Source organism: Ischnura elegans, chromosome 9, assembly GCF_921293095.1.
Source record: "Ischnura elegans chromosome 9, ioIscEleg1.1, whole genome shotgun sequence".
NCBI lineage: Eukaryota > Metazoa > Arthropoda > Insecta > Odonata > Coenagrionidae > Ischnura > Ischnura elegans.
This window is the reverse complement of record NC_060254.1, coordinates 57,467,686-57,494,539: the sequence shown is the minus strand read 5'-3', so window position 1 is coordinate 57,494,539 and position 26,854 is coordinate 57,467,686. Positions and strand designations below refer to the sequence as shown.

At 38.2% G+C, this 26,854-nt stretch overlaps 1 protein-coding gene across 1 annotated transcript in view; it reads left to right on the top strand.

The window, feature by feature from the left end:
* Positions 1 to 26,788, top strand: part of LOC124165622 (D-beta-hydroxybutyrate dehydrogenase, mitochondrial-like) — a 64,866-nt gene extending 38,078 nt beyond the window's left edge. The window contains exons 3-8 of the mRNA XM_046543093.1: positions 8,611 to 8,694; positions 10,949 to 11,141; positions 13,130 to 13,282; positions 16,930 to 17,097; positions 20,715 to 20,854; positions 26,485 to 26,788. Of these exons, the coding sequence (XP_046399049.1) occupies positions 8,611 to 8,694; positions 10,949 to 11,141; positions 13,130 to 13,282; positions 16,930 to 17,097; positions 20,715 to 20,854; positions 26,485 to 26,646 (900 nt within the window). The 3' untranslated portion in view covers positions 26,647 to 26,788. The remainder of the gene's footprint in view (positions 1 to 8,610; positions 8,695 to 10,948; positions 11,142 to 13,129; positions 13,283 to 16,929; positions 17,098 to 20,714; positions 20,855 to 26,484) is intronic.
* The last annotated feature ends 66 nt before the right edge of the window (positions 26,789 to 26,854 follow it).

The following is a 26,854-nucleotide window of genomic DNA, read 5'->3' as shown; positions in this document are numbered from 1 at the left end:
ATACGTATTTATATAAATGTGTATTAAAAATAGCTAATGTGCATAAAAGCTGAATGAATAGTAAGTAATAACATAATAAAAATAGTTTGATTCTTGTATATTACAACATATCTGAACACAAACTAGATTGTAATGAGCAAAAAATTGCTTCTCCAATGTAGCTTATGTTATACTTAACACAAAAAAAGCAAAATGAAGAAAAGCTCATGCGTTCAATCAATTGAACATTGAATATGGATTCGTTTATTTTGAGTTGTAACCCGAGAAAGACAGGAAAAATGTGAATGCATCGCGTGGATATCTTGGGAACTTTTTCCCCTGGGATACACGCAACTCCGCATTCGAGTATTCGCGACGGTTGCCTATCAGCAAGGGTAATTCAAATTTTGTCTGCTGCTACCGGACGTTGATTCTTTACGATGAATCTCCAAATAATTGAATGATTATTATTCCTACCCATGTATAAATAAGAAATTGTGCATCCAGTCCAACTGAATAGCATATCTAGAACTGCGAAAATTTTCAATACCTCTTAAATCACGCAAATTTGAAATGTTTTCCTCAGCTCACAATTCGGATAGGATTTCGACTCAGAAGGTAAATTAATGGAATTCCATGTACCAGTTTCAACACCTCAAAATGCATTACATGGTCAGAATCGACTTTTGCGCATTTCTTATCAAAATACATGGGAGTCAGCCATGATTTGTATAGGACCCGAACGAGTTTCAGCGTGGCTCCTTCTGTTCCCTTGTGCATTACATTGTTTGAGGAAATTGATTCTTGAGTGAAGACCGCATAAAACTGGAAAGATATTTTTAAAAGCAAAAGATAAAGATTGGAGAACTTAATAAATGTGGAAAATCGTATAAATTACCTTAAACCTCGTTTGGGAGAATTGTGTGAATTTCAGATCGAGTTCATCGCGCCCAACCACGGTTTTTAGGATTGCTTTTCGAAATTTTTGTGTGATACACGGGTTTTGGTTGCTTATTTTAACCTATATCCCGGTCAAGGCGAATGATTTTTCCTCTGTGGATTTTTCGCACAAATTGTGCATTGCGGGTGACTCCGTAAAAGTTATCACCGCGGCTAGTCCCGGTATACTTAAATAAGTCATTGTAACTTATTTTAAATCTTGTAACCTAACCTCTTGATTTAAACTGACTTTCCTTAAAGAGATCGAGAGCACATTTCTTCAGAATTATAAAACGATTTATGAAATCGACCCACTGATTTATCTCACGGCATACACCCACATGACCAATTTATTAAATAATTAAAGATTCATGACACACCATTTATGGTTACACATAGCGGAAGATGGTCATTGTGGAAACATGATGTTCCTGGAAAACTCTGAGCCCTAATGAAGGTGTTTATTACGCACCAAAATGTCGGCAAGCATTCTAAGTCATTTATTTTTAATATCATGTCCTGTCCTCGAGATTTAAACTGAAATTTATGATTTTGGCCGCATTTATTCCATTTCAATCCCCTCCTCCCGGTGCGTCATTTTGTTTTATGTCCCATCTTCCGCATTTTCGTCTCATCTTGCTCTCACCTTGACCTCTATCACCGCGTATTACATCACACTGCCTCCTCCCCCCTCCACTGCCCTCCCTCTCTCGCTTCACTTCACAGAATGTCTTGTCGTTTCGGGAAATCCCCGTTCTCTCGCCCCTGTGCGCCGCCCCTTAATGGAATGAAAAACTTCACCTATTCTCGTAATTTAGAGTCAGCGAGATGTTTTTCGGGTTGAGAGACGGACGGAGAGGCGAGAAGCACGTTTTTGCACGATTAATGCGTCGGAATGATACGCTCCGAAAAAAATAAACAAAGCAGCGACGAAACGGATTTCCCTCCGTTTGCGAAACAGCACTTATTCATAAATAGTGCGGGCACGTGTCGTATCTTCCATGTAACTATTTATCCAACTTTATACTACTTGAGAACACGATAAGTTTCGGCAACGTCTCTTCAAATTTTGAGTGTAGGAGAGAATTTTCAGTTTATTTATTTCGCTGTTGATGTTTCATTTAAGAGGAACATGGGGGAGGAAGTTAAAACAGAAGGAATTTGGCCAAAATGATAAATTTCAGTTAAAATCTCGAAGACAGGTCACTAGATTAAAAATAACTAACTTTGACTCTTTACCGACGTTTTGATGCATAATTATAAGGACAGGTTAAAGGGAAGAAGGGTAAGTGAAGACCCCGAATGAGTAATATTGGACAGTTTATAAAAAAAGGACGAATACATGTCGTACCTTCCATGTAAACAGATATATAACATTACACTCCTTGAGAATACAAAAATATTCAACGTCTCCGCAAATTTTAAGTGTAGGAGAGAATTTTCATTTTTTTCATTATCGGCATGAATCGAAGAATAATGAAGATAAAATAGGGTAGTTTCCGTCACCAAAGAAAACGAAAGGCATTGATTGCGATTCGTTACCCACCATTAGTGTATTCATAATACACTAATTATCTTTGGTTTTTGAAATACCGGTTTAGACGAATGGCAAGGGTCAAATTTTATCCTCATTTGAAAAAGGCCAGATTGGCGCCCATGCGATTCCACTCCGCGTGACGTCACAGGGACCTAGTTTCTACACGAGAGGATAGGAGTTATACATCGTCTGAGGTTACCAATGCATGCATGAGGCACAGAGCTCAGGGAAACATATCTTAATAATCACCTATTAAAACTGGCTAAGTTCGGAAAGTTTTCTTCGTTTGATAAGGTATTAATAAAACTTTTTTAAGCCAAGCGCTACCATGCAGCAAGGTACTCAGCTATCCGCTAGCATCCTGCGACGTATCAGCGCTAAGCCTCGCCTCAAGGTCACCTCACCGGGCGGGAGGGGGAACCAGAAATACGACGTACGGAGATATTTCCCGGCATTCATACTTAAGCGTCGCGTTTTCCCGCGCTTGAAAATTTTCACTTTTCATTTAATCGCGAAAAATAGATGTTGTCATTTAAAAATCTAAAAGCGTGAAATACGTACTCCAGGAGTAATAATCTTTCGATTAAAGCAATAAAAAAATAATAGGAAACCACCCTATTGATAAACCAAGTAGGTAAAGAAGAACGGGAGAAAAGAGGAGTCTTCTAAAAACCATCATGAGAAGGTGGGGCAACTTAGTTGCCCACACTATGAGGCATGATGGCCTGATAAAAAAAATCGTTGAAGGACAGAATAAATGCTTTTGCGGGAATTCTTTTAGCGATGGCACCTAGCCTCGTGGGCTCAAATCCATCGAACTTTCAAGAGGGAGGGAAGGGATGGGAGGGGTAAGGCAGGAACACGCTTCCCCAAGGTCCAAATAAAACCGAGGAGGACGTGGAATTGAAATTCTAGCGAAGCCTGGACCAGCCATTACTGTTCCAACGAATTTGGAGGATTTTTCTATAGGAGATAAAACCCCAACGATCAAATCGTACAAGGAAAGGTGGAAGGGAAGAAAGGTGAGAGACGGCCCCGAATGGATTACATAGGACAGGTTAAAAACAGTGGTGTCAAGGTGCCGGAACGCCGCGGACTTTTTAGTTTTATAATTTCTTTGCTACCTTATTATGTTCCAGGATATATTTTTAAGCCATAAGTATGTATACATGCTTATAACGTGTACATTAAGATATATGTAATAATATCGGAAATTAATTCGTTTAGAATGTTTGAAAATTAAAAATAGCCATAAAATGATGATATTTATTTAAAATAATTCATAAAATTATTAATCGATTGCCTTAAAGCTTTGAAATGTATTTCATATAATTTTCAAAATCAGTTTCATATTCGTAATATAATACAATAAAAAATATTCCCCCCTTTTTACTGGATATAAGGAACAATTACTGCCTTATTTTAGCAAAAATTCCAATTTTTTGGCAAAATATTAATTTTCCTTATATTTCAATATCATATTCGGAATTAGCAACCTCGAAAACAGATATACTCCAAATTTCAAACACATTACATGATATTTAATAGTTATGACCACCTTTTAAGCATTTGGCCCCACTGTGCGCCGTTCCGGCACTGCTTAAGAAAAAGCATAGTAGTCAAATAACACTTTTATCAATTTCGTCGCCTCAAAATTACTAATATATAGTTTTGCAACCAGAACAAATTTTTTTGCAATCAAATGTAAATAATAACTTGTAATAAAAAACACAAATAATAATATTTCTCTCGTAAAAAAAGTTTATGAAAGTGCGCTCCGACACTGCCAATTTTACCATGACGTCACTGGTTATAAAGGACGAAAAAGAGAAGAAATGCGTCACTATGAAAAGACTAGTGGATAGGAGAGAGGAATGGAGAGCTGCGTCAAACCAATCTTTGTGTTGTTGACTTATTATGATGATCAGCACTTGGAAACCTTTGCATCACTTTTCAGCTTATACCTCGCTATTGCATTTCCAACACAGCTTGTATTTTTTAACCTTCAGAATCGATTCTCGTCCCTTTGGAGATAGGCCTTACTCTCATCTTACATGCATATTTGAGTGTATATGCTTAAGGGATAACCACGCAGCAGGGTGTATGACAAAGTGACCATAAAAGAAGCATCTATCTGAACATTTTTCGAATCTTACATATCGTTACCTGGGTTTATTTTACGTTTTCGTTTTCAAAAAGCACGTTATTCCTTCGAAGTAGAACATATCTTTGGTCACGCTGATTTATTTTCATTTTTTGACACTTCCATGACACTGAAATTGTATTCGCCGACGGATTTTCTTCAAAACAGTCCATAATTGATATTCTTATTTATCTTGCAAGGTCAGCGCAACCTTTACAATTCTCCTGTCCCATTTTTAATCAAAACTTTTTAACTTGATATCAATCTGTACTTTGAATTTTGACTATCACAACTAAGCCATAAGGGAAACATTTGATGTTTAAAATTCTGGTTAATATGAGTAGGGTAATAGGTAGACATCTACTGAAAGTAAGCACTAAGAAAACCATGATAAAACCAAGCGAAAGAGAAGAAGTCAAGACTAGCTTTTAAATGGGAAAACAAAAACTGGTTTGAGGTGTATGGAATCCGTTATTTGGGAAGAAGCCATCTAACTAGCGAAGGCAAGGAAGAAATTATCCGCAGAATATCCTATGAGAAGAGAGCCAAACAAAGAAAGATCTACTTAAAGCTGGGAATTTGAACATAGAAGTAAGAATTTTTATTAGTACTGACAATGGGAGTATGCTTCTCTACGGAAGTGAGGCATGGACAATGACAGCAGCGGAGAAATCAAGGATAAAGGCCTTGGAAATATGGTGGTCGATCCAATGATGAGGGTACATTGGATCGACCGAGTTAATAATGAGTAAGTCCTAAGATGTGTAGGAGGGAACAGGAGCCTCATGAAAAACTGACAAGAAGATGGAACAACTTTAAAGGCTACATCTTGAGACACAATAGCCTGATAAAGGGAATCGTCGAGGGACAAGGAAATGGCGAGAACGGAAAATGAATTCCTTCAATAGAATATACGGAACAGCTTAAGAGAGATGCGAAAGAGAAGAACTACGTAGGTGTGAAAAGATTAGCTGATAGGAGAACTGAGTGGAGAGCAGCGTCAAACCAACTATAGGATTGTTGGCCGGTGATGGTATTGATCCAAATTTAAGCTCACAAGGGAAGCCCCTCAAGCGTCACCACCAAATCTCGTCCAAATTTTGCTAGAAAAAATGCTAAATTATTGCAACATACGGCACAACAATGCACCATCAGTGCTCTTCGTCCTCGCAACAGGGTATAAGGGCCTATTGTTTTGCGCAGGGTTGCAAACATTTAGGCATTTTCCTTGTTCTTACCGTCGCTAATATCTCGGAAAATATTGAGCCCTGGCGGCTGAAACAAAAAATACACCTTATGTGTCTCTGTATCTTATCACCTAGCAAAAATTGAACGAAATCTCGAGGTGACACTTGTTTAATTCCTTGTTAGAAAGAGCCAAGACATGATTCTCAAAACCAGCTCAATATGTTCGTTGCACTATAAATTAACGAAAAACTTTCCGAGGAAGAAATTCATCAGGTAGACGCGGAGTACTCGACCGCGAATAAGACCGAGGAGTCGGAATACGTGAAAGCAGGAGAGGCATAACACTGGAGAAACTCTTATGGTCTATTTATAGAATACTCATCCTCCTCTCCTCTCCTCTCTCTACTTCTATCTCTATGCCTTTCCATCTATCTCGAGCGCACGGAATGGAAGTAGTCGTCTCCGTCTGCATTCCTTCCTGGGTTATTCCCCCCGTCCCTCTACCCTATCCCTCCCCTGCACATAAATTCCGAATGAGATCGTTCTCCTAGGTCGCGATATCTCGCGTGATCGTCATTCATTCGATTCGATCTTCGCATTCCGCTCGTGGCTATATTTACTCTCTCGCTACTTACGCACGGCCGTACTCATTACGGGTGATTTCAATTTCCAAGATTTGATATCTTGATTTAGACATGGGATAAAAAGATTTGTTAAGGTAGTAATACCTCAGTAAGGTGCATCTACCTTAACAAATCTTTTTGTTAAGGTAGTAGTACCTCGGTAAAAATAACAGAAATTAGGTGAAAATATGATCAAATATTTTTTTAAGACGCACTTTCAGTGATACATCGCAAAAGGGTCTCCCTTTGTGCCGTTTTTGAGATATTTTACGGTAAAATTTGGATAAATTAACATGGGCTCTTATGGAGAAATACGTTTTTTTCGAGTTAGCGAATCTGTTTGTAACTTGAAGTTATTGAGACGGCACTCATTAGAAGAGAAATCTTGTGGCGAATTTAAACATGTACCGGAAAGTATAAGTTAATGATAAAATAAGAAAGCTATTTTCGAAAAACTGCCTGAAACTGGGAATGCAGCTGGGAAGCTCTGGTACCAACATGCCAAAACGAAAACCACTACACCATCTATGCCTAAATTATGCAAATATATTTAGTTTCCCGGCTTTTAAATGCGTCTTACATGTATTTTGTTTATAAATAAAGATAAGTATTTAGTATTTACCAATTAGATTGTGAATATTTATTCTAGGTGTGTCGTCAACAGTTCAGCATGTAAAGATTCGAAGCAGTGTTGAAACTAGTCAAGTTGAATACCTTCTAAAAAATAATTTTTGGCGTGATGGCAACTCTTTTGCGTAAACAATAGGTAGCCCGAGTTCCTCACTTGTATTCGGCAGATGACGCTCTAACAACCTTAAAAACTATTACACAGGCGTGATAGGGGGTAGTTTTGTTAGATATACCTAAACTTTGATGCAAATAATAAAGCACTTGATTTATTTCATCAATTTCTTGATTAATTTTTTTCAAACATGCCGGCATTTCATACGTATTTTTCTCCACTTTTTTTATGTATTTCTTTTGCGGGAACTTACGTTTAACTCCTAATTTTATAATTTTCGTTCTATACAATGTTTCTCTGTGCGGAAAATCTTTCAAATACGCACGCTACGTCGGTTTTATTATCCTTTTGATCTTAGTAGTTTTCATCGAACTGCTATGGCCATTTTGATAGAATTTATCAAAATGCATTTATCAAACTGGTTTGGTCATTGTTACCGAAATATTTAATGTCCCATACGAACCGAAACCTTCGATAAATTTCATCAGAATCTGATATTTCTAACTAAACTTTTTTCAGTGGAGTTAACTTGATGGCGAAAAACAACGGTCTCTTTCGGCAATTTACGAATTACAGCAAGAGTGCTAGGTGGTAGACTGCGAAAAGTATTAATGATTAAAGAATACTGGGCGTTTCAGCAGGTATCTCCAATACTTCAGGAGGTGGTATAGGAGGCATTTTAAGTAAATTTGTGCAGAAAAATGGAGTTGCAACTCCTTAGTTACTGAGCTATGGAAATGGAAACATTTTTTATGCACTTTGCAGTTTCCATGAAAGTAGTTTTTCTTGGATATTAGCTTTTTCGACATTTTAAAAGGTACTCTGAATTTTCAAGAGGATCAAATTATTAAAGTTGAAGAAAAATAATTAATTTTGGATAAAATTATAATTGTCTGTAACAGTTAATCTCGAAATGGGTGAGATTGCGGAATCATATTTCTGATACTCGCTCAAAGCTCTCGTTTCATGAAGCTCAAAGATTTTCTTCCTCTGCCATCACAAAACGTATTGGCACTCTTGAATTTTTTTTGTTGATATGATTACCAAGATACCGTTTTGATCAACTTAACCCCCCCCCCCCCTCCCTGGTATATATAAGCTCGCAAATTTGTGTATATTCACCTTGATAATGACATAGTGTACTGCCGAAACATGGGTCGGTTATTAAAACTTCTGTGGAACATATAAAAGTGTATCTTTATTACGTTTCCTGATACCGTGTTGAACCTAAAGATATAGCAGTCTACTTCGAATCGTAAACCCGACTTCATATTTTGTTTCTCGAGTACCGAAATCAAATTTCATTCATTTTCCCCATTGTTGTCCCAAACGTAAATAAAGGAACTCTATGCAAAATTTTCTATTTTCCTTGGGAAATTGGTAAAATGAATTCGAGACTAACTTCATCTCTTTTTAATCGCCGTTTCTAAGTTTTCTCGTTTCTTTCTCGTCTTTTCAGGTGAACGCGGCCGGGAAGGCAGTCCTCATAACTGGCTGTGAGTCGAGGATCGGATTCGCCCTCGCCCGGCAGCTGGACGAACTGGTATAATAATGATCGTCTTTATTTGCATATACAAACTTGGTCCCTCTGAGCCTAATGGCTTGTCAGAAGGTTCCAGTTATTCAATACAACATGTGGCACATTGAGAGCATAGCATTTATATTACAAGTTTCAACTTCAACTTTAGGGGCTTTTAAACAAAACTATGATAATTTAATATACTTTGTACATTTCAGATTAAAATTAAGAAATTACAAGTTTACAATACCACTTATTAACCAATCTTTCACTTTTCTTTTAATGTCGGCCAAATATTTGAGATTACATAAAGCCTTTGGCATACAATTAATGGTATGAGGTACAACATACTTCAGCAACCTTTTACCGTACATGTCATTATAAAGGTAAGTTTTCAACAAAGGACTGTTGCGTTTGTCCATAGAATGTGTATTATTACATTTAATTTTGTGCTCATTTTTGAAATAGTTCTCTATAATAATGAGCCAATTCAGCATTTTATTCACAGTTAATATAATATATTTAGTACACAGTGATTTTAGGCCAGAATTACAAAAATAGTTCAAACCAACTATGAATAACTATTAATCAAAGCACTGCATGTAACAAGTAACTCTGTATGCAGTCACGCGCACGGGTGCAAAGTTATATACCTACTCCTAGGATGAAATTCGCAATGAAAAAATCATTTGGCCAAGCCGGGATCCGAACCCGGATCTCCCGATTGCCTATCAGGTACGCGTCAGCTGTAACTGGTAGCATACATGACCAGCAATCGAGAGATCCGGGTTTGAATCCCGGCTGAGCAAAATGATTTTTTCATGGCGAATTTCATCCTTGTTGCTTACAACTATGCACTAGCCTAAAAACTTTGTTATTCAGAAAAATTATCTTTTGATCACCTGTTATTCATTATTAATTACTTATTAATTGCTTAAGTAACGTAATTCTGAATTTTTACCATTTTTTTCACACTGGCATTTTAGATTTAAAGGTGTTCACAGAAAAATATTCAAGTTTACCGCACATTTATTTTTCCGGCGATGGAAATTTGGAGTGCGCCAATAATCATTCAACTTCATCGCGAGTTCACTTGCTGACGTAACACAACGAGATCATATGATAATTGAGGACCCTTGAAGCCGAGGGGGGTGAGTGCAATTTTTTTATTTTATGAGATAAGTTCAGATAATGGTAGGTGGGGTACGTAATACTGTTGTGGCACAGGGATGCAAGTGAATCACTGATAACCATATGCATATAGATTCTGCCATTTACATGTATGTCTTTGTTACAACAATATTGTGTACCCCCCCCCCCCCCAACCATTATGCGGAATTATCTCCAAAAAATTGTATGTATCCTCCATGTATCCTCCTGGGCTTGTAAGGTTCTCAGCTAATTAACCATCTTCAACGGAAGAGGCACTATGCGATCATCGTCGAGTTAATGACTTCGGTACTATGGATGCCATTGGAAATTCGATGTTCATGTCTTTAACTCTGCGATGACCGCCAGATGCCGCCTCCGTAGCAGGTATTTCATAAACGTAGAGTTTATATATTTCTTTATACAACATACATGTTTATACATGGGTCAATCCATTTCAAATCACCCAGGCAATGTTGCTCAACATTTTTAATTATCCAGATGTTTTTATCATTGGTTCCATAAAAGTAGAAAATCACAAAACACCGTTTGAAAAATTTACAAGCCATACTTTTTTTTGTCGGATGGGCAAATTTTGATGAAGAACGTGGTTTGCATAAAGTTTAATTTTGAAGTTATTTTAAAAGATATCAGAATAATTTAAAAACCAGTTTGTTTATCACGAAAAGAACTTCTGGAAACCATTGTTAAAAGTTTTCCATCGTAAAAGATAGTCAGTCAGCATCTTTCCGCAAAAACTCGGGAAAAATTTGTCAATACTAACTTTTTAATGCCATAAATATTTGCTTTTAAATTTTTTTCAAATGGTGTTTCGTGAATGTCTATTTGTTGGGAACCAAACCAATGATAAAAAAATCAGGATAATAAAAAACGTCGAGTAACAAATTTTACTCATATTGGACGCATTGAAATGGAATGACCCTCATACATTGCTGTATGCAATACTTATGTTCATAAATTTTCATTTGAGATCGTTGTAATTCGTCATCAAGTGTAATAGAAATGCGGTTTATTTGGTTATTGGCGCTTTCGAAAAGGGCGTTAGTATTTTTAATGCCATTATATCATTAATAAATCCTTGATCATTTTTGTCGTTCCCCGGTTACAGGGCTTCACTGTTTTCGCTGCCTTCGAGGACACGGGCGGAGAGAAGTCATCGTCTGAGCTGACGACCACCACGTCTGCTCTCAAAGAGCAGTCTTCGGGTCGCGTCCACGTGGTCCAGCTGGACGTCTCGTCCGAGGAACAGATCCACAAAGTCAAGGAGTACATCCAGGAGAACCTGCCCAGGGGCGCCACCGGTCAGTATTGCCTGGCCACATTTGCTCACCACGATTGTGAAATTAGAAAAAGGCAGTGGCGTAACTAGGAATATGCTTTGGGGGGATGAGATTGCCTGGGGCGGGAAAATTTTTGAAAAATGACATGCCTGAATTTACATTTTACATAATTTTGGCAAAATTGATTGTTTGAGGCGTAACTTGGTGAAAGCGATTCGTTATTAAAATTAAAAAGAAGTACTTTGTGCTTTCACATTAATATTTATTCACAAATTTGCGACCATGGTTTCCTCCCTAAGTGAGCCTCCTCCCCCTAACATTTTTCTACCGTATGACCAAGTTCTTTCCCCCTCCCTCTTCTCTGATGACCAATCCGTTCAACCTAGTTACCTTCGTCCCTCCCCCTCCTAGCCTGGTATAAAAGGATGTGATGGACCTCTGTAGAGTTCACCTGATGATGACGTCTAACGTTGGAACCATGGTCGTTAATTTTTTGAATAAATATTAATGTTAAAGCACAAAGTTCTTCTTTTTAATTTTAATAATTTTGGCACTAAAGATTTAAACTTAAGCAGATGCAGTTCTTATATTTCGAAACAAGGCAATATATTTAAATATCTTTTTTATTTCTCTGATGCTTTGGGGGGGATCTATCCCCTCTTCCCCCGCCCATAGTTACGCCAATGGAAAAAGAAAACCTTCTTTCAGGGACGTGTTCACTGTTCAGCGTTTGCGGTTTTAATTTGTGAACCCACTATACAGGTTCACTCTGTAGGTTCCACACTGAAAATGTATTAGTGACCATGGCTTGAACACATGTCATCATCAAGGTACACCCCCACACAATCTTCCTATTTTTTACGTAATACCTACTCGTATAAATCAGTCATCTTAAAATTTTCGTGGTGCATAGAGTTTGGCAACATTTATATGAACCTCATATATGAAAATTTTACCTCGGCGTTGTAAAATGTTTATGCTTGAGATGTAATATGTGATGACAATGAATATTTAGATCAATACATATTAAGGTCTGTCTACACGGTACATTAACTTGTGCGAGATGATTTCTGTCTATTTTCTGTTCATGCATTCGCACAAGTTGGGTGGCTACACTATGCATTTTCGTTTTCATTCACACGATCATACATATAAGCATAAACTCGTGCGGGTTATTGTATCGTATTAACAGGACGTGCGAAATGATTTCCTTCTAATAGCTGAGGTGCGGTTTATTACCAGAGTAGCGTATACTAATTATTTAATATCATTGATGGAAGTTCTTTCATTTATTGCGTTCGTTCTGTTTGGCTCATTGTAAAACTGTGATACATAAATCACTGCTTTTATTAAAAAAACATTGTGTCTCTATGGTCATTAAGAAAATATATGGTGGAATGGGAGCTTCATCATCACAGACATTTTTGTCCCAGTCGAATTCATTTATCCCTGTTGACTTTTCCTCCGGTAAATCCTTCATATGACGCGCCTGCAAATGTGGTAATTATAGGCTGTTTTTCACATTTGTTCATTTATTATTTGATGCCTCTCGATTTTACTCTCTTAAAGTCTACACGGACTTACGTTGGATTTATCGATTTTTATATACATATATGCAGTGGCGCAACTATGTGGGGGATGAGGGGATAGATCCCACAAAGCCTCAGAAAAATAAAATAATCATTTAAAACTATTGTCTACTTTTCACTTATCGTAAATACATATGCTTAAAGTTAAATTTTAAGCGCCAAAATGATGTAAAATATATTTCCAGGCATGTCGCTTTTTAAAAAATTTCCCGGAACCCATGTTGCCTGGGATGGGGGTCGCCACCCCGGGCCATCCCATCCCCCCCGAAAGCATATGTCTATTTACGCCACTGCATATATGCTAAAAACATGTTAAATAAACTAACTAAAAACATGTTAACTTTCGCCTTTTTGGTATACCCAAGTGTCATGTGTATTTTCTCCTTTCTCTATTTCCCTCTCATGACGTTGCGGTTGTAGGCGTGTGGGCTGTGGTCAACTTGGGCGTGTGGGCGTGCTTCGGCGAAGCGGAGTGGCTTCCTTTCGGCGCAGTCAAGCGCTGTGCCGACGTCAACCTTCTCGGCTCCATTCGACTCACCCAGATCTTCCTGCCGCAGCTGCGCCGAACCAAAGGTGTGCCACCATCCTTTTCCACCTCCCTCCCCACTCTAAATCTATGACATATAAAGCCGTTTATAACCACGAATGAAATATTGTACACACGAGCGCGCATGCTGGCTACGCAGTAACAGGTGGTTGATGCTAGCGTCTGATGTGGATTTACGGTACATTTGGATTTTCGTTTCTGTGGTTACCTCGTTCTTTTCTGGTGCAATCAGCGAAATTTGAGTTTTTATGCTGATTTCAATGTTCATAAATAATTTCAAATTTTAAGAAATTTCAATGTTCATGAATAATTTCAAATTTTAAGAAATCGAGAATTATATTGTTTAAGAATCACTAAATGGTTCAGATTAATATACAAACCACATGATAGGGACCTACAAAAAAATTTCAAAAGTCCCTATTCTGTGATAAAAACGAACAATTTACATACGAAATTGTAAACAGTCACGCTATGATTATCTTTACTAAGGAGAAAGGGAGGATGGTGGGGGCTCTTTAAGTATACCTCAACTAGACTCAAAGGGAATGCCATTTTGGTGAAAATTTCTTTGGAATATCATTGCAACAAAGGGTTTGACACCATCATGTAGACAACAACCCGGTAGAAAACTCAAGGAAACATAACATTTGGATGACGGCAGATAAGCCAAGTTCACAGCTTCTAACGTTGGGATTACTGGACTTATTATGACCCTGACCTATTAATTACATTCTTTCAATCCCAATGCAAACGCTCCATTAATTGTGAAATCGACTTTAGAGGACAGGGGCAGTTTTGATGTCTCTCGTTGGATAAAACTATCTTCCTTGCGACTGCTTATTGTCAAGATAAATTCGGGGTTTTCTCGGGTAATGACCACCCTTTGTCGAGTTACGCCATATAAGTAATTGTGAACCAACAGACGTTCCTTTAAGTCTCAAATTCGTTCGTTACACCTAGTTAGACCAAGTTTATTTGTTGTGAATAAGGCTTTATGCTCTATATTGTAACGTTTGATATTTCATTGATGCTGATGTTGTTAGGGAGTTGTTGATGGGAGAAGAGGGGGCATTGTTGAAGAGAGAAAAAAGGGGAAGTTGGTCGAAGTGGTGAGGCAAAAATAAACTATTTATTACGAAAATAATTAGGATTTCGAACAAAACACGTCTGACGTGAGTGAGTGATAAAAAATCCGAAACGACGCACAGTGGGCTGAAATCGAACAAAGCTGGACAAAAATCACTGAAGTGTTAAATGTTAATAAATTAAGGAAAGTTTTTGCAATTTGTTTATTGTAAAGATGCAATGAAACTTGTTTAGGATTATACAGTCAATATTGTTTAGGAGTCCGATTACAACTAAAAAGAGTGGGAACCGGACCGTAGATTGAAAAATAGACTAAACCTTTTAGATAAATTCAAGAGCAGTGTCTTTTCTGACGAAGTTAACCATATCTTGCGGACGCCAACGTACTACGGAAGATCAGATCATATAAATAAAATAAGAGAGATAGATTTCAGAACAGACAGATTCCGAATGTCATTTTTTCCTCGATCAATAAGAGATTATAACGGCAGCAATAGACCTCGTAAATAGATTGCATGACTTGTAGTGTAGCCTACTAACCTATGTAAAACTTACTGCATGTTTCTGAATTTCTATTCTATATTCTATTTCTAACAGCATATAGTAGTATAGTTTGTTATTATACGGGACGTTTCTTGGACGGTGTGGTGTGCATGTGGGAGTCCAAATGCATGCTGCATGCTGGTGATTGATCACCCCCTGCCAAACACCCTAGAGGTGGCTCGCAGGGTATTATGTAGATGTAGATGAAGTTATGCGGGCGACATAGCCGCCAGGGGCAAGTCGAAATTTTCCAACGGGAGCATATTCTAATCAGAAGATTTTTCAACTCCTCTGGTATTTTCTTTCCTTTAAGGGGAAATCCAGCAGAACAAGAAATAAAAGGATTTGATTTAAGCAGAAGCCTATTGAAAAGGTCATGGCTTATGGTAATCCTAGACACTTTTCTGGCATGTTTTTCACGTTAACTTCTTATATACTTGTGCCATTCTTCCAACGCTTCGTTGAAAAACTGTCAAATGGGATGAATTGAATTTTCACAATTCCCAATCCATGTATTATAACTTAGGGTATTTTTAAAGTTAAAAAGGGGTAATAAAATGTGAGAACACGCAAACAACTTCCGCTGAAAACCATTCTTGTATTTCGAAAAAAGGGTAGTAAAGGAAGATAAAAAGATCCATTTACAATGGAATGACGCTTTAGCTTCATTAATTTAGTATTTTTGGCCAGTTTGAACACCTTCGAAAAATCGAATTTTGTCCGCGGAAAAGGGCATCTCAGACCACTGTGCGACGCTCGCAACCTAAGTGAGACGCGGTTGTTTGATTATATGGTTGCTGGGGGCGACGCACCGGCTCTACATATTATGGAAAGGCAATTAATCTGAAAGGAGGAGCTCGGACAAGTGGTGGACGTTACACCACTGGTCTAGCGTCATACAACCCAACTTTAATCTGACTACGGCAATAAATCTGAAAGGGGAAGCTCCGAATCATGTGGAGCTTGGACAAATGATAGACGTCACACCACTGGTCTAGCGCCTTATTTCCTAAAGTTAATTCAGTATGCAGAAATTGACTTGTGTGGAATCAGAATAACGAGAAAAGGTTGTTCTTAGTACAACTTCTGCATAAAAAATTATGCGAATCATTAATAAATCCTGAATCACAAGATCATCATTTCCATCCCTTCCGCGGGACAGCTCCAGCGATCGCTCCAATGATCGCGGAAAAAAATGACCATTTCACGCGATCATTTTCCGCGATGGCCCGCGGGATGGAAATTTCATCCCTTTTTCCATCATTCCGCACGTCTCTTTTTCCGTCGCTAGCATAGCCAATCAGAATGCTCGGCCGCTAACAGCGATTGTGACGCCGCGCTTGACATTTAATTGAATGACACTGGTAAATACGGAAAATAACGGAATAAGCGATTGAACAAGGGACGGTGGGATTAAACGTGTGTTTAAGAAAATGATGGGTCGAGCGATCATTCAATTGGTCCCTGAAAACGTATCACTTGAGCTATCATTATGAGGGAGGGAAAAAAATTGTCGTGTGAATCAGACTTTAGCATTTCATTAAATTCTGTTAATATTACCATCTATGTTATAGGCTATTACTGTCGATAATTAAAACTTCATAGTAGTACAAAACATGTAGATGTACAAAATATAAATTAAATTACGGGATAGTTATTATTATCATTTGTTAGGAAGTATAGCTATGATACATTGGTATCCATCGTTCAAATACGCAGCCAAGAGGTAAAAAAAAAAACATTAACTACAATTGAATTTGTGGGAAATCTAATTTTTACCAGAGGCTTATGTAATAAAGCCTTGGGACGGAAAAAATGATCGAGTGATTCAGGTGTAATCATTAGCAATGTACCGGGTGCGTGGAAAGTAAACAAATGCTCTTGTTACCTTGTGATACCTGTAGCGTAAACAGAAAATCTTGTCGGAAACATGATGACTTGATGTCGGAGGGTGCAATAATTAAGGCGTTACGATCTGTTGCGTCTATGAAACATGGATGGAGTGCTTACACTATTCGTTCTTTTCCTTCCTCTCCGTTTGCAGGTCGCGTGGTGAATGTGGTGAGCGCCCTGGGCAGCATTCCGACGCCCTTGAGGTCTCCCTACTGCGCATGCGCTGCCGCCGTGCGCGCCTTCTCTGACTGCCTGCGCCTCGAGATGCGTCGCTGGGGCGTCGACGTGGTCGTCGTGACGCCGGGGGAGTCACTCTCAGGTCAGTCAGTCACGGCCTCAGCGAAAATAGACAGACTGTCCCAAGGGTCGTGTGTCATTTTTGACCTGTAATTTTAGTAACTTTGCATTGAGCAATATTCATGAAAATTGGCACACTTATGGGGGAAGGTCCTAAGTTTTGTTGAGTGTAAGCAAAATTTTACAATTTTGACCTTTAGACCTCACAATGTGGGTTCAAACCAAAAATTTGAATTTGCCCAATGTTAAAAAAATCGAGATAGAAAAAAGTCTGAATTTCATTGACCAAGATGTAAATTCTTAGGTTTTCGGACACGAGAAACCCGAAAATAACACTTTTATTTAGACTCAACAAAACTTAGGACCTTTCCCCATAAGTGTGCCAATTTTCATGAATATTGCTCAATGCAAAGTTACTAAAATTGAAGGTCAAAAATGACACACGACCCTTGGGACAGTCTGTACAACGCACATAGGCGGAGGGGAACAGGAGCGCGTGTTTTGTTTTCGCAATCCCCCCCCCCCCTTCCAGACGCTCAAAAAATAGACAAGGTTTTTAATACGATTACCATTACGTTCGTTTTATTTTGTGTATTAGGGAGCCTCAATCATTTAATTTCATATTAATAACTTTCATATCAAAAGAAAGAGAATGTTTTCTAAAGTTATTGATGTATTTTGTTATTCATCTGAAAAATATGAGAAGACTTGTCAGACCCTTGTGACCTCAGCTTGTGACCCCCCCCCCCTCCCAGAAAAAATCCTGGATTATTCCCTGACAACGTACATAACAAGAGCGCATTTGCGCTTGCGGTGATAAGTGAAATGGCAAAAACCTAGATAACGTTCAAGAAATTACGTAAAATATACTAGTTAAACGAAACATTGCAATACTGTCACAGAATTTATAAGAACACGACGCGTTTCGTTGCTATAACAACATTATCAATAACTCTGTTATGGAAAGAAAATATTTTATCTCTTTCTGTAACTATGAATGAAATCTACGAATATTTTATCATTTTGCTGACTGGGGTGATGGATATGATCATAGGCGGATCTAGGGGGGCACGGAGGCGCGTGCCACCCCCCCCCCCCCCCCACCCCCCCCCACCCCCCCAGACCCTTGAAAAATATGTAGGATTTTTAATAAGGTCCCACTATTATTGCATTCGTTTTGTATTACGAGGTATCCTTGTGCCCCCCCCCCCCCCAGGAAAAAATCCTGGATACGGCCTTGCTTGTGCCCCCCCCCCCCCCGGGAAGACATCCTGGATCCGCCCCTGGATATGATGGGCCTGATTGGCTTACGACGACGATGACGGTATTTTTCTAGGTGTCTATTTCCAGTGGAAAATCCAACTCCAATAAATTTAATGTTCACGAAGAAGGAAAAGGATAAGAATTTTGACAGCATTAAATTTTAAGTATTTTCCTTGAAAATGGTTTCCATTTCCCATAATAATGTAAGTTCTGCAGCTCTAACGTTGGCCCTTAGTTTTGGTGACTGCTTGCTTGATTTCAGTTGCTGTTGTTATTTTATTCGTTTCACGAGACTTCAAGATAAATGGTATTGATATCAGAAGAAAAGAAGTGTAATACTGATATTTATAAGATTATTTGAAATTAAATGACCATAAGATTCTCACATAAATACCTTTCATGCGAATAGTTTGGTCGCTGTAAAATATCCAAAGGAATAATACAAGAAAAATATTATGGATATTTATGGAAAATATGGACAGTTAAAAATGTGAGTCGTGTATTTTTCGCCTATATTATATCTGAGGATGTCGCACTATGACAAAACTAATGAATGAAAAAATGAACTTTGTTTTTCCACATAAATATTTATTCAATCACGACCGCGGTTTCGACGCACTGCGTCATCCTCAGGCATCCTGAAGATGACGCAGTGCGTCGAAACCGCTGTCGTGCTTGAATAAATATTTATGCGGAAAAACAAAGTTCAATTTTCATTCATTTTGAGTAAATTCCACAAAGTGATGCCTCAAACCATCAATGACAAAACTAGTCGTAAGTGGGTGAAAGATGTGGAATTCTCAAAGTTTATAAGGTTAATGTCAAGCAATTTCAGCCATTGGCACTGCTTAAGATTCATCCAAATCAACAATGCTGACACAATCTGCTCAATCTGCACATGCTGAAAATCGAGCTATATTTTAAGTCATTCAATATGTAATTTTATATGAAAATCGAGTGGTGTTGGTCTGTTACTCAAGTACTAAAAAACTTCTCAGCCAATTGAAACGAAATTTGTAGGGAAGGTCCTTGGTATATACGGCTCACATGCACGCTGCAAACTGCAAAAGTATGATGGCTCTGGGTCATGCAAAAGTTCCTTTATTCTTCTTTTTTTAATTACTTAAAATTAGGATCGATGGTTTTTACTTTCTCAATTGAGGGAACGAATAAACGAAGTTTCTTATTCTTTGGATCAATTTGCTTCTACAACACGATTTATAATATCCTGAATGATTGCATTAATAAGGTCAAAATTACTTTATTTTTTTCTTCACAGCCAGTGGAGAAGCGAGGGGGAGGTCCGGGGAGACCCCCTAGCCCCCTCCCCGAAATATAAAAACACGATTACTTCCCTTCATAAAAAAAACAAAACATTTAAAAAATCATGAATTTACAAAGGATTTCATTGATAAATGAATTTTTCCTATTATGAAGAGTGTTTAGATTAGTTTAAAAACCTCTGCTTAGTACCCTGTTTTTTTTTATTTCCCCCCTTATTTTGGAACCCCCTGAACAAAATTCCTGGCTACCCCTGTTCCTGAATAGTGCCGTCGGATAATAACCATTGGTGTGGAATATGTTTGTATTTATTTTGGCCTGTGCTTGACAACCGATATAAAACTAATGAATTTAATTAGGAGGCCATTCATTTGCATGGTAAAGGGTTTGTTTATTCATTTATGCACTGTCAAAGGATCCACCATTTTATTTAGCAGCATATTAATATTAAGATAGTAAAAAATGGAAAAATATACCATGCGGAACACTAAAAAATAAAAAGCTGAACTCAACAAGCTACAAATAGTTAACATTATTTAGAATCATATCATAGGCGTACCCAGCGAGGGGCAGGAGGGGGCAGCTGCCTCCCCCCCTAATAAGCAAAAATCGCAAATGTCTTTGAGGAAAATAATATTTTATCAAGCAAATAATTTTAGAATCTAATAAAGAGCTGTTACAGTTTCCTTAAAATGTTGATTTCATTCACCTTTTCCATGCTTAAATCTTACGTACAACTTGAACAACTATGGCTTGCCCCCCCGCCCCCTAGTTTTGATCCTGGGTACGCCCTGGAATCAAATATAACAATACTAAAATAATTAGGTGGTTTAAAAAGAAATGTACCCAATCAATATCAAGCCAACAATTTAAGTATTTCACCCTTTAACTTGACGGAATTCATTCCGAAGAAGTTTATGCTTCATCTCCAACTTTTATTTTAACACGTTCCGTCTTTATTTCATTCCCCGTGGAATTTCAATGGGTACCCGCGCTAGTAGTTTTATAAGTATGATAAACTCATGCATTAAATAGGTATTGGAGGTATGATATAAATTTCACGCCAATAAAATTGACCGCATGACTGGTCGACAGGCTCTTTCCTGACGGAGGAGCGGCTCGTGGACCAGGCGAGGAGCATGTGGGCGTGGCTGGGAGATGCTGCCAAGGGGGAGATCGGACAGGACTACTTCGAGATGAAGGTGCGATCGCTGAGGCCATACGTCGAGATGCAGGTAAACATTTAATTATGCTGCATTAAACCTTCGGGCTAAAACCACTTTTTTGTATTAGGTATTAGGCATGCAGGTAAACCAAAGGTCGATTTATTGAAAAAATAATAAAATTTCAAATGTTAATTAAACAATGGTTATTTTCTCAATAAAATGTGGAAATGTTGCTTGAAAATGTTCATTAAATTGCCTGTTTGAGAATAAATTATTATTTTTTGTATATTGTAGAGCTAATCGCGTAAAAATGAGATTCTCAGATGAAAATTAGTCACAATTTATCACATAGTATTAATTATATTGCACATAATAGGTGTATTAGCATCTATTATTTCAAAACTGTAATTTGCACCAATTTTATGGATACCCCTACAATGGTATTATTTATCTTTGGGGTAGCTTGTAAAATGTTCTGATATTGTTGAGGCTTTAACCCTGTAGAATTCCATATTTAAGTTATGAAAAATAATCAACTTTGCTTTCTACAACTTGAAAATTATAGAAATCAAAAAAGGTCATTTTTCCCAACTTCTAAGTGTTATTTTTGTATTTGTACTTCTATTTATAAAAAGCAATGTAAATACTCATATTTATTCATATTCTTTTCGTGGGATAATCACATGTTATGATTATATAATCATATTTTTATATTTTTCATATTTATTTATACATGGTTCTTTTACCGCCATGATTGAAATGTTCCTCAGATTATAACAATTGCTTTCATTCGTTGACCAATTTTATTTTAAAGCCGATTTTTCTTTTGCTTTCATAATTTCCTGAAACAATTAATCTCCAAATGGGTGAGATTTTGCAATCTTATTGTTCATACTCGCTCAAGGCTATCGTAAAATTAATCTCAAATATTTCAGACAGTTATGATCGCAGATTTCGTCCAACCTTAATTATTTAATGTCCTTCACGATCCAAAGAACTGAATAAAATGTCGAATAGCCTGGATACCAAAGAATTATCGTTTTCATGGTAACTGCAGAGTGCATTCAAATAAATGTTTGCGATTCCATAGCTTAGTAACTAAGGCGTTACTACCCAATGTTTACGGACAAAAAAATGCTTAAAAATGCCTCCCCCACTACTTCGTGACGTACTGCAGATTCCTCGTGAAACACCCTGTATTTTGAACCTAACGAAGCGTCATACTTTTACAATAGTGTAGTTTCCTTCATCAATGAAAACGAAAGGCATTGATTGCGATTCGTTACCCAACATTAGTGTATTCATAATATACAAATTATTTGGTTTTTGAAATCCCAGTTCATACGAATGGCAATGGTCAATTTTAACCGCATTTGAAAAAAGCCAGATTGGAGCCCATGCGATTCCACTCCACGTGACGTCACAGGGACCTAGTTTCTATACGAGTAGATAGGAGTTTTACATCGTCTGAGATTACCAATGCATGCATGAGGCACAGAGCTCAGGGAAACATCTCTTGATCTCTTAATACCTATTAAAACTGCCTAAGGTCGGAAAGTTTCCTTCGTTTCGTAAGGTATTAATAATCCGTTTTTTTAAGCCAAGCGCTACCTGCTAGCAGGGTACTCTGCTTACTGCTAGCAGCCTGCGTCGTAGCAGCGCTCAAAGCTTCGCCCCAAGATCACCTCACACGCCGACAGCGGGAACCAGAATGACGTCACACGGCGTTTTCCCATCATTCATACTTAGCCGTCGCGTTTTCGCGTGCTTGAAAATTTTCACTTTTCATTTAATCGCTAAAAATAGATATATATCGTCATATAAAAATCTAAAAGCGTGAAATACGTACTCCAGGAGTAATAATCTTTCGATTCAGGCAAAAAAAAATAATAGGAAACCACCCTATTGTCTGAAACAAATAATCTCAAACTGGGTGAGAAAAATGAATCTTGAATGCACCTGGTTGCTAACAATATTATTCAGGCGCGAATTTAGGGGGAAGCAAGGGGTCAGGCCCCTTAACCCCTCGTAATTCCTAAAAAATAGAAAATATGTTAACCATGAACGTGCCTCTCCATTGAAAGTTTTTATTGGGCTCATTCAGTGGCGGATCTGTGCGGGAGGGAATGGTAAGGGGTCTGGCTATATTTTTCAATTGGGTCGAAACATAAAATATATAAAATCGAAATCTTTGGAAGATACTATTTTATAAAAATGTATTTAGTTATGTTTTTCGGTAAATTTACCTGCTATTACGAATAAAGGCACAAATTAGTTTTGAACTTGGACTTATTTTACAGGCTTTGGTACTAATAAAACTACCACATTTGCATAGTAATGTCTTTTTCTAAATCAAATAATTCACCTAAAACCGCCGTTTTTGAGTCCTTAATTTTCAAAAGCCTCAAACCCTCCTTCGTACCCTAGAACCCTAGTTTGCCCCCCTCTTGGTCCAAACTTAGATCCACCCCTGGGCTCATTCAGCACTTTTATTTTACTGCCGATTGTACTAGGGTTTAAAAAATAAAGGGAACCGTATTTTTTCCATTTTACGATCCACCGCCTTCTCGAACTATTTTCGACGAAAAATCGACGGGCCTAACCCTTTTGCGGATACGCCGATGACGTCACAAATTCTTTCATTGCGTGATACTCCTCCTCAGGAACTGCTCGGCCTTGTGCCTGGGTCTCGTGTGGTTCGTTGTGGTTGATGCTCTAGTGAACGATTCCTTCCTTCAATTAATGGTTCTCCCTGAACGAGTATTTGAACCTGAACCATAATGACGTCACCAACTCATAAGAATTGGGCTGCAATTTTAGCGTTTTACCTCATAAAGGTGGAGGAGAATGGCTGGATTGAGATGATTTATTTCATGATCAGCTACTCGTGGGATCCTATTTTGAATGCTAGTAATATGAAAACTACGTCTACACCACCTTTTACAACCTATTAACCTCCATGAATCATTTTAAGTATCCTTCACTGGAAAATTTAATTATTCCCCCAGAAAATCTGACCAGTCACAGCCACGAAACTTTGGGAAATACCGAATCAGTGCTGAAAATGCTGACTGCAGTCGAAACTAGGATGGAAAAACGCATGCACTGGACAGTATCATGTTGCTGTTGCTGTTAACATATTTTTAATTTGAATTTGTTCAAGGAAGGCCATTGGAAGGCCAATGGAGAACCTTTTTCATCAACGTGTAGCACGATAGGGACTAGTACCATGGTAATCCCTTGAATTCCTTTTTTTTGCAATAATAATTGAATTGAGTGGGCAAGAAGGAAATCTCAGGAGGGTATTACGGGAAGTATGGAAAAAATTTTGGTTGAAAGGATCTGGGTTTAAAACAAATTTCAACAGAAATTATGATTTTTTTATGCTCCCGAGAAAGATATTAGAATCATTTTAGTGATCAATTTTCGAGCTGTTTTCAATCTGATTTGTATGTTAATGCAAAATTTCTTTCCGGTGGTCGGAAAAATGAACTGAAAAAAAGAAATCATCAAAAAGCAGTTGATTTGAATAGTGAGGAGAGATTGGAAATGGTATTTTGATGTAAATACCAAGCGCTGAACATTTAAGGAATATATTCATAAAATTAGGACAACAAATCAGCATCCCTATTTATCCCCACCCCACGGCAAAGCTCAGGGGCGAAATGAAGTCTTTATTTTGGGTTGGGGGAAGGTTAACTGCTGTCTCCGAACCCTTGGTGGAATGCCACACCTCTTAGCGATTACGTGTCTGAGTTCTGATATGCGTCTTTTTTGATATTCATCAATTATTTAGTATGGACATAAGGAAGAGAATCGCATTAGCGAAGGAGGCATTCATGAACAGGAAGGAGCTTCTGAGAGGATCGTTGTGTAAGAGTTTAAAGAAAAGGTTAGTGAAGAGTTTGATCTGGAGTGTAGCCAGTGGCGCCGACTCCATGGGGCCTGAGGGGGCCCGAGCCCCCTCAAAGATTCGTTTGGGGGGGCGGAGCCCCCTCAATAATTCAAGAAAATAATTAAGTTATATTATGCCTTGTGAAATCACAAAAATATATTGGTGATTTTTATTTCCCATGCTTGACGATAGTTACCTTTTAATATAAATTCAACAATGAGTGTTGAAACAAATAATTATAAGGTTAAGCAGGTTATGCAGGTTAACTGAATCAAGTGTTGTGAATCATGGTAGTGTTTCGGTGCTGCGACACACTTTCAATTAAACCTCTTCCTGGGGCAAGACCTCCGATATGGGCCCCCCCAATAGTTTTTATAAGTCGGCGCCCCTGAGTGTAGCTCGCTACGGTGCGGAAACGTGGACACTGAGGAAAGAAGACGAGAGAAGATTGGAGGCATTCGAGATGTGGGTATGGAGAAGAATAGAGAGAGTGAAATGGACGGAGAGGAAAAGGAATGACGAAGTGCTGGATATGGTTGGCGAGGAGAGGCAGCTTTTAGATGTGATACGGAGGAGACAGAAGGTATGGATGGAGTTAGTGCTTAGCGGTGAGGGGATGTTGAAAATGGGGTTAGAGGGTAGAATGTCAGGGAAACGAGGGAGGGGAAGGAAAAGAATAGGATTTTTAGGTAGATTGAAAGAGAGTAGGCCTTACAGTGAATTAAAGAAGGTAGTGCTGGAAGGAAAGGGAGGCTCCCAGCTCACTTCTTGAATACTCCATGAAAACCTACCTTAATCGGTAGAATACTAATAATGAAATCAATTATTTTTTAACATTGCTTCTAAGACTAGTGAAATAAAAACTTTCTTTCTAGTGCCACCTTAAAGGTTGCATTTTTTTCAATTTTTTGCAGAAATAACGGGGGGAAGAGCGCCCCCCCTCAATTCCCCAGTGGCATAGTTACCCCGAAGGTTAGCGACCCCTTAGATGACCTGCTTCGCTACCCCTCTATTCCGTAGCTGGCAAGCATACCCCTTCCCCCCCTATCCCTGATCACCCTCCCCACGAAAAAAATTACGCGTCTCTTTTTTCTTTTAAAATTAAAAAAGAGGAAATATCGATATGAAGTCTCAACGCAATGCCACGTAATTCTCCCAATATTTACCGGCTAGAAATAAAAATTGCTCTTTGCGTATCCTATTAATTTTTTTATATTGGATGGTTCAGCATTTTCTTATGGCATGATATTTTATTTATTGGTAGATGTTTGAAAAGGGGGTAAGCGAAGACCCTGGCCCAATTTTCCTTTGAGAGTTCAGAGTTGACGTAATATTTTCCATCATGAAGACTCAGGCACACTGAAAATGTTATCGAAGGTACTTTTATTGAGCCTATTGGGTTTACAGGTTATGGAAGATATAGAGGTAAAAGAATGTAACTCATTTGTGAGTCCGATTAAATGCACGTTGCGTGACATGAATAAAATAGGGCACTGATAAGAGCCGTCATTGCAGCACAAAGACATCAATGGGTCTGGATAAATGTCCTCCCGCACCCTTCCCTCCTCCATTTAAAACATTTTAAAGTTTAGTTGGCAGCGTAAAAAAGGGGATTGGGGTAAACTGCCCCTCTTGTCCCCGCCTATATGGGTCTATGCCATAAGTTGGAATTCAAAGACAAAAAAGTAAATTAGTGTAGGTAATCTAAAATTAAGTAAAGTTAAAAATTACTCATAACTATGTGTGTGTCGTAGAATTAATGCAGTCTATTTTTATTTTCTTGTACACCGAAATGATGGCCCAGCAACCGGAAGTCGAGCTGTATGCCGTGTTGCGAGCCCTCACAGACGCAGTCAGCCGCACATTTCCACTGCACCGATACCAGCCAGTGCAACCTCAAGAAAGGCTGAAAACATTTGTGGCCGAGCATATGCCTCGATCATTTTATGAAATTGTGTACGGTTGAAATTACTTGGATATACCAGAGTTTTGAATTAAGAGCAGGCTTCAAACTAACTTTGGGAACATTTTATGTTTGAATCGCATGTATTGTATGATAAATTGTGTTAACTTCAATAAAGTATTTTGGATGGGTTGTGAAAATATGAGAGAAGAGTATTTATCATTTCTTCGGGAGATGAGATTGGTGCAAAGGCAGTCTGTGCGCTTTTAAA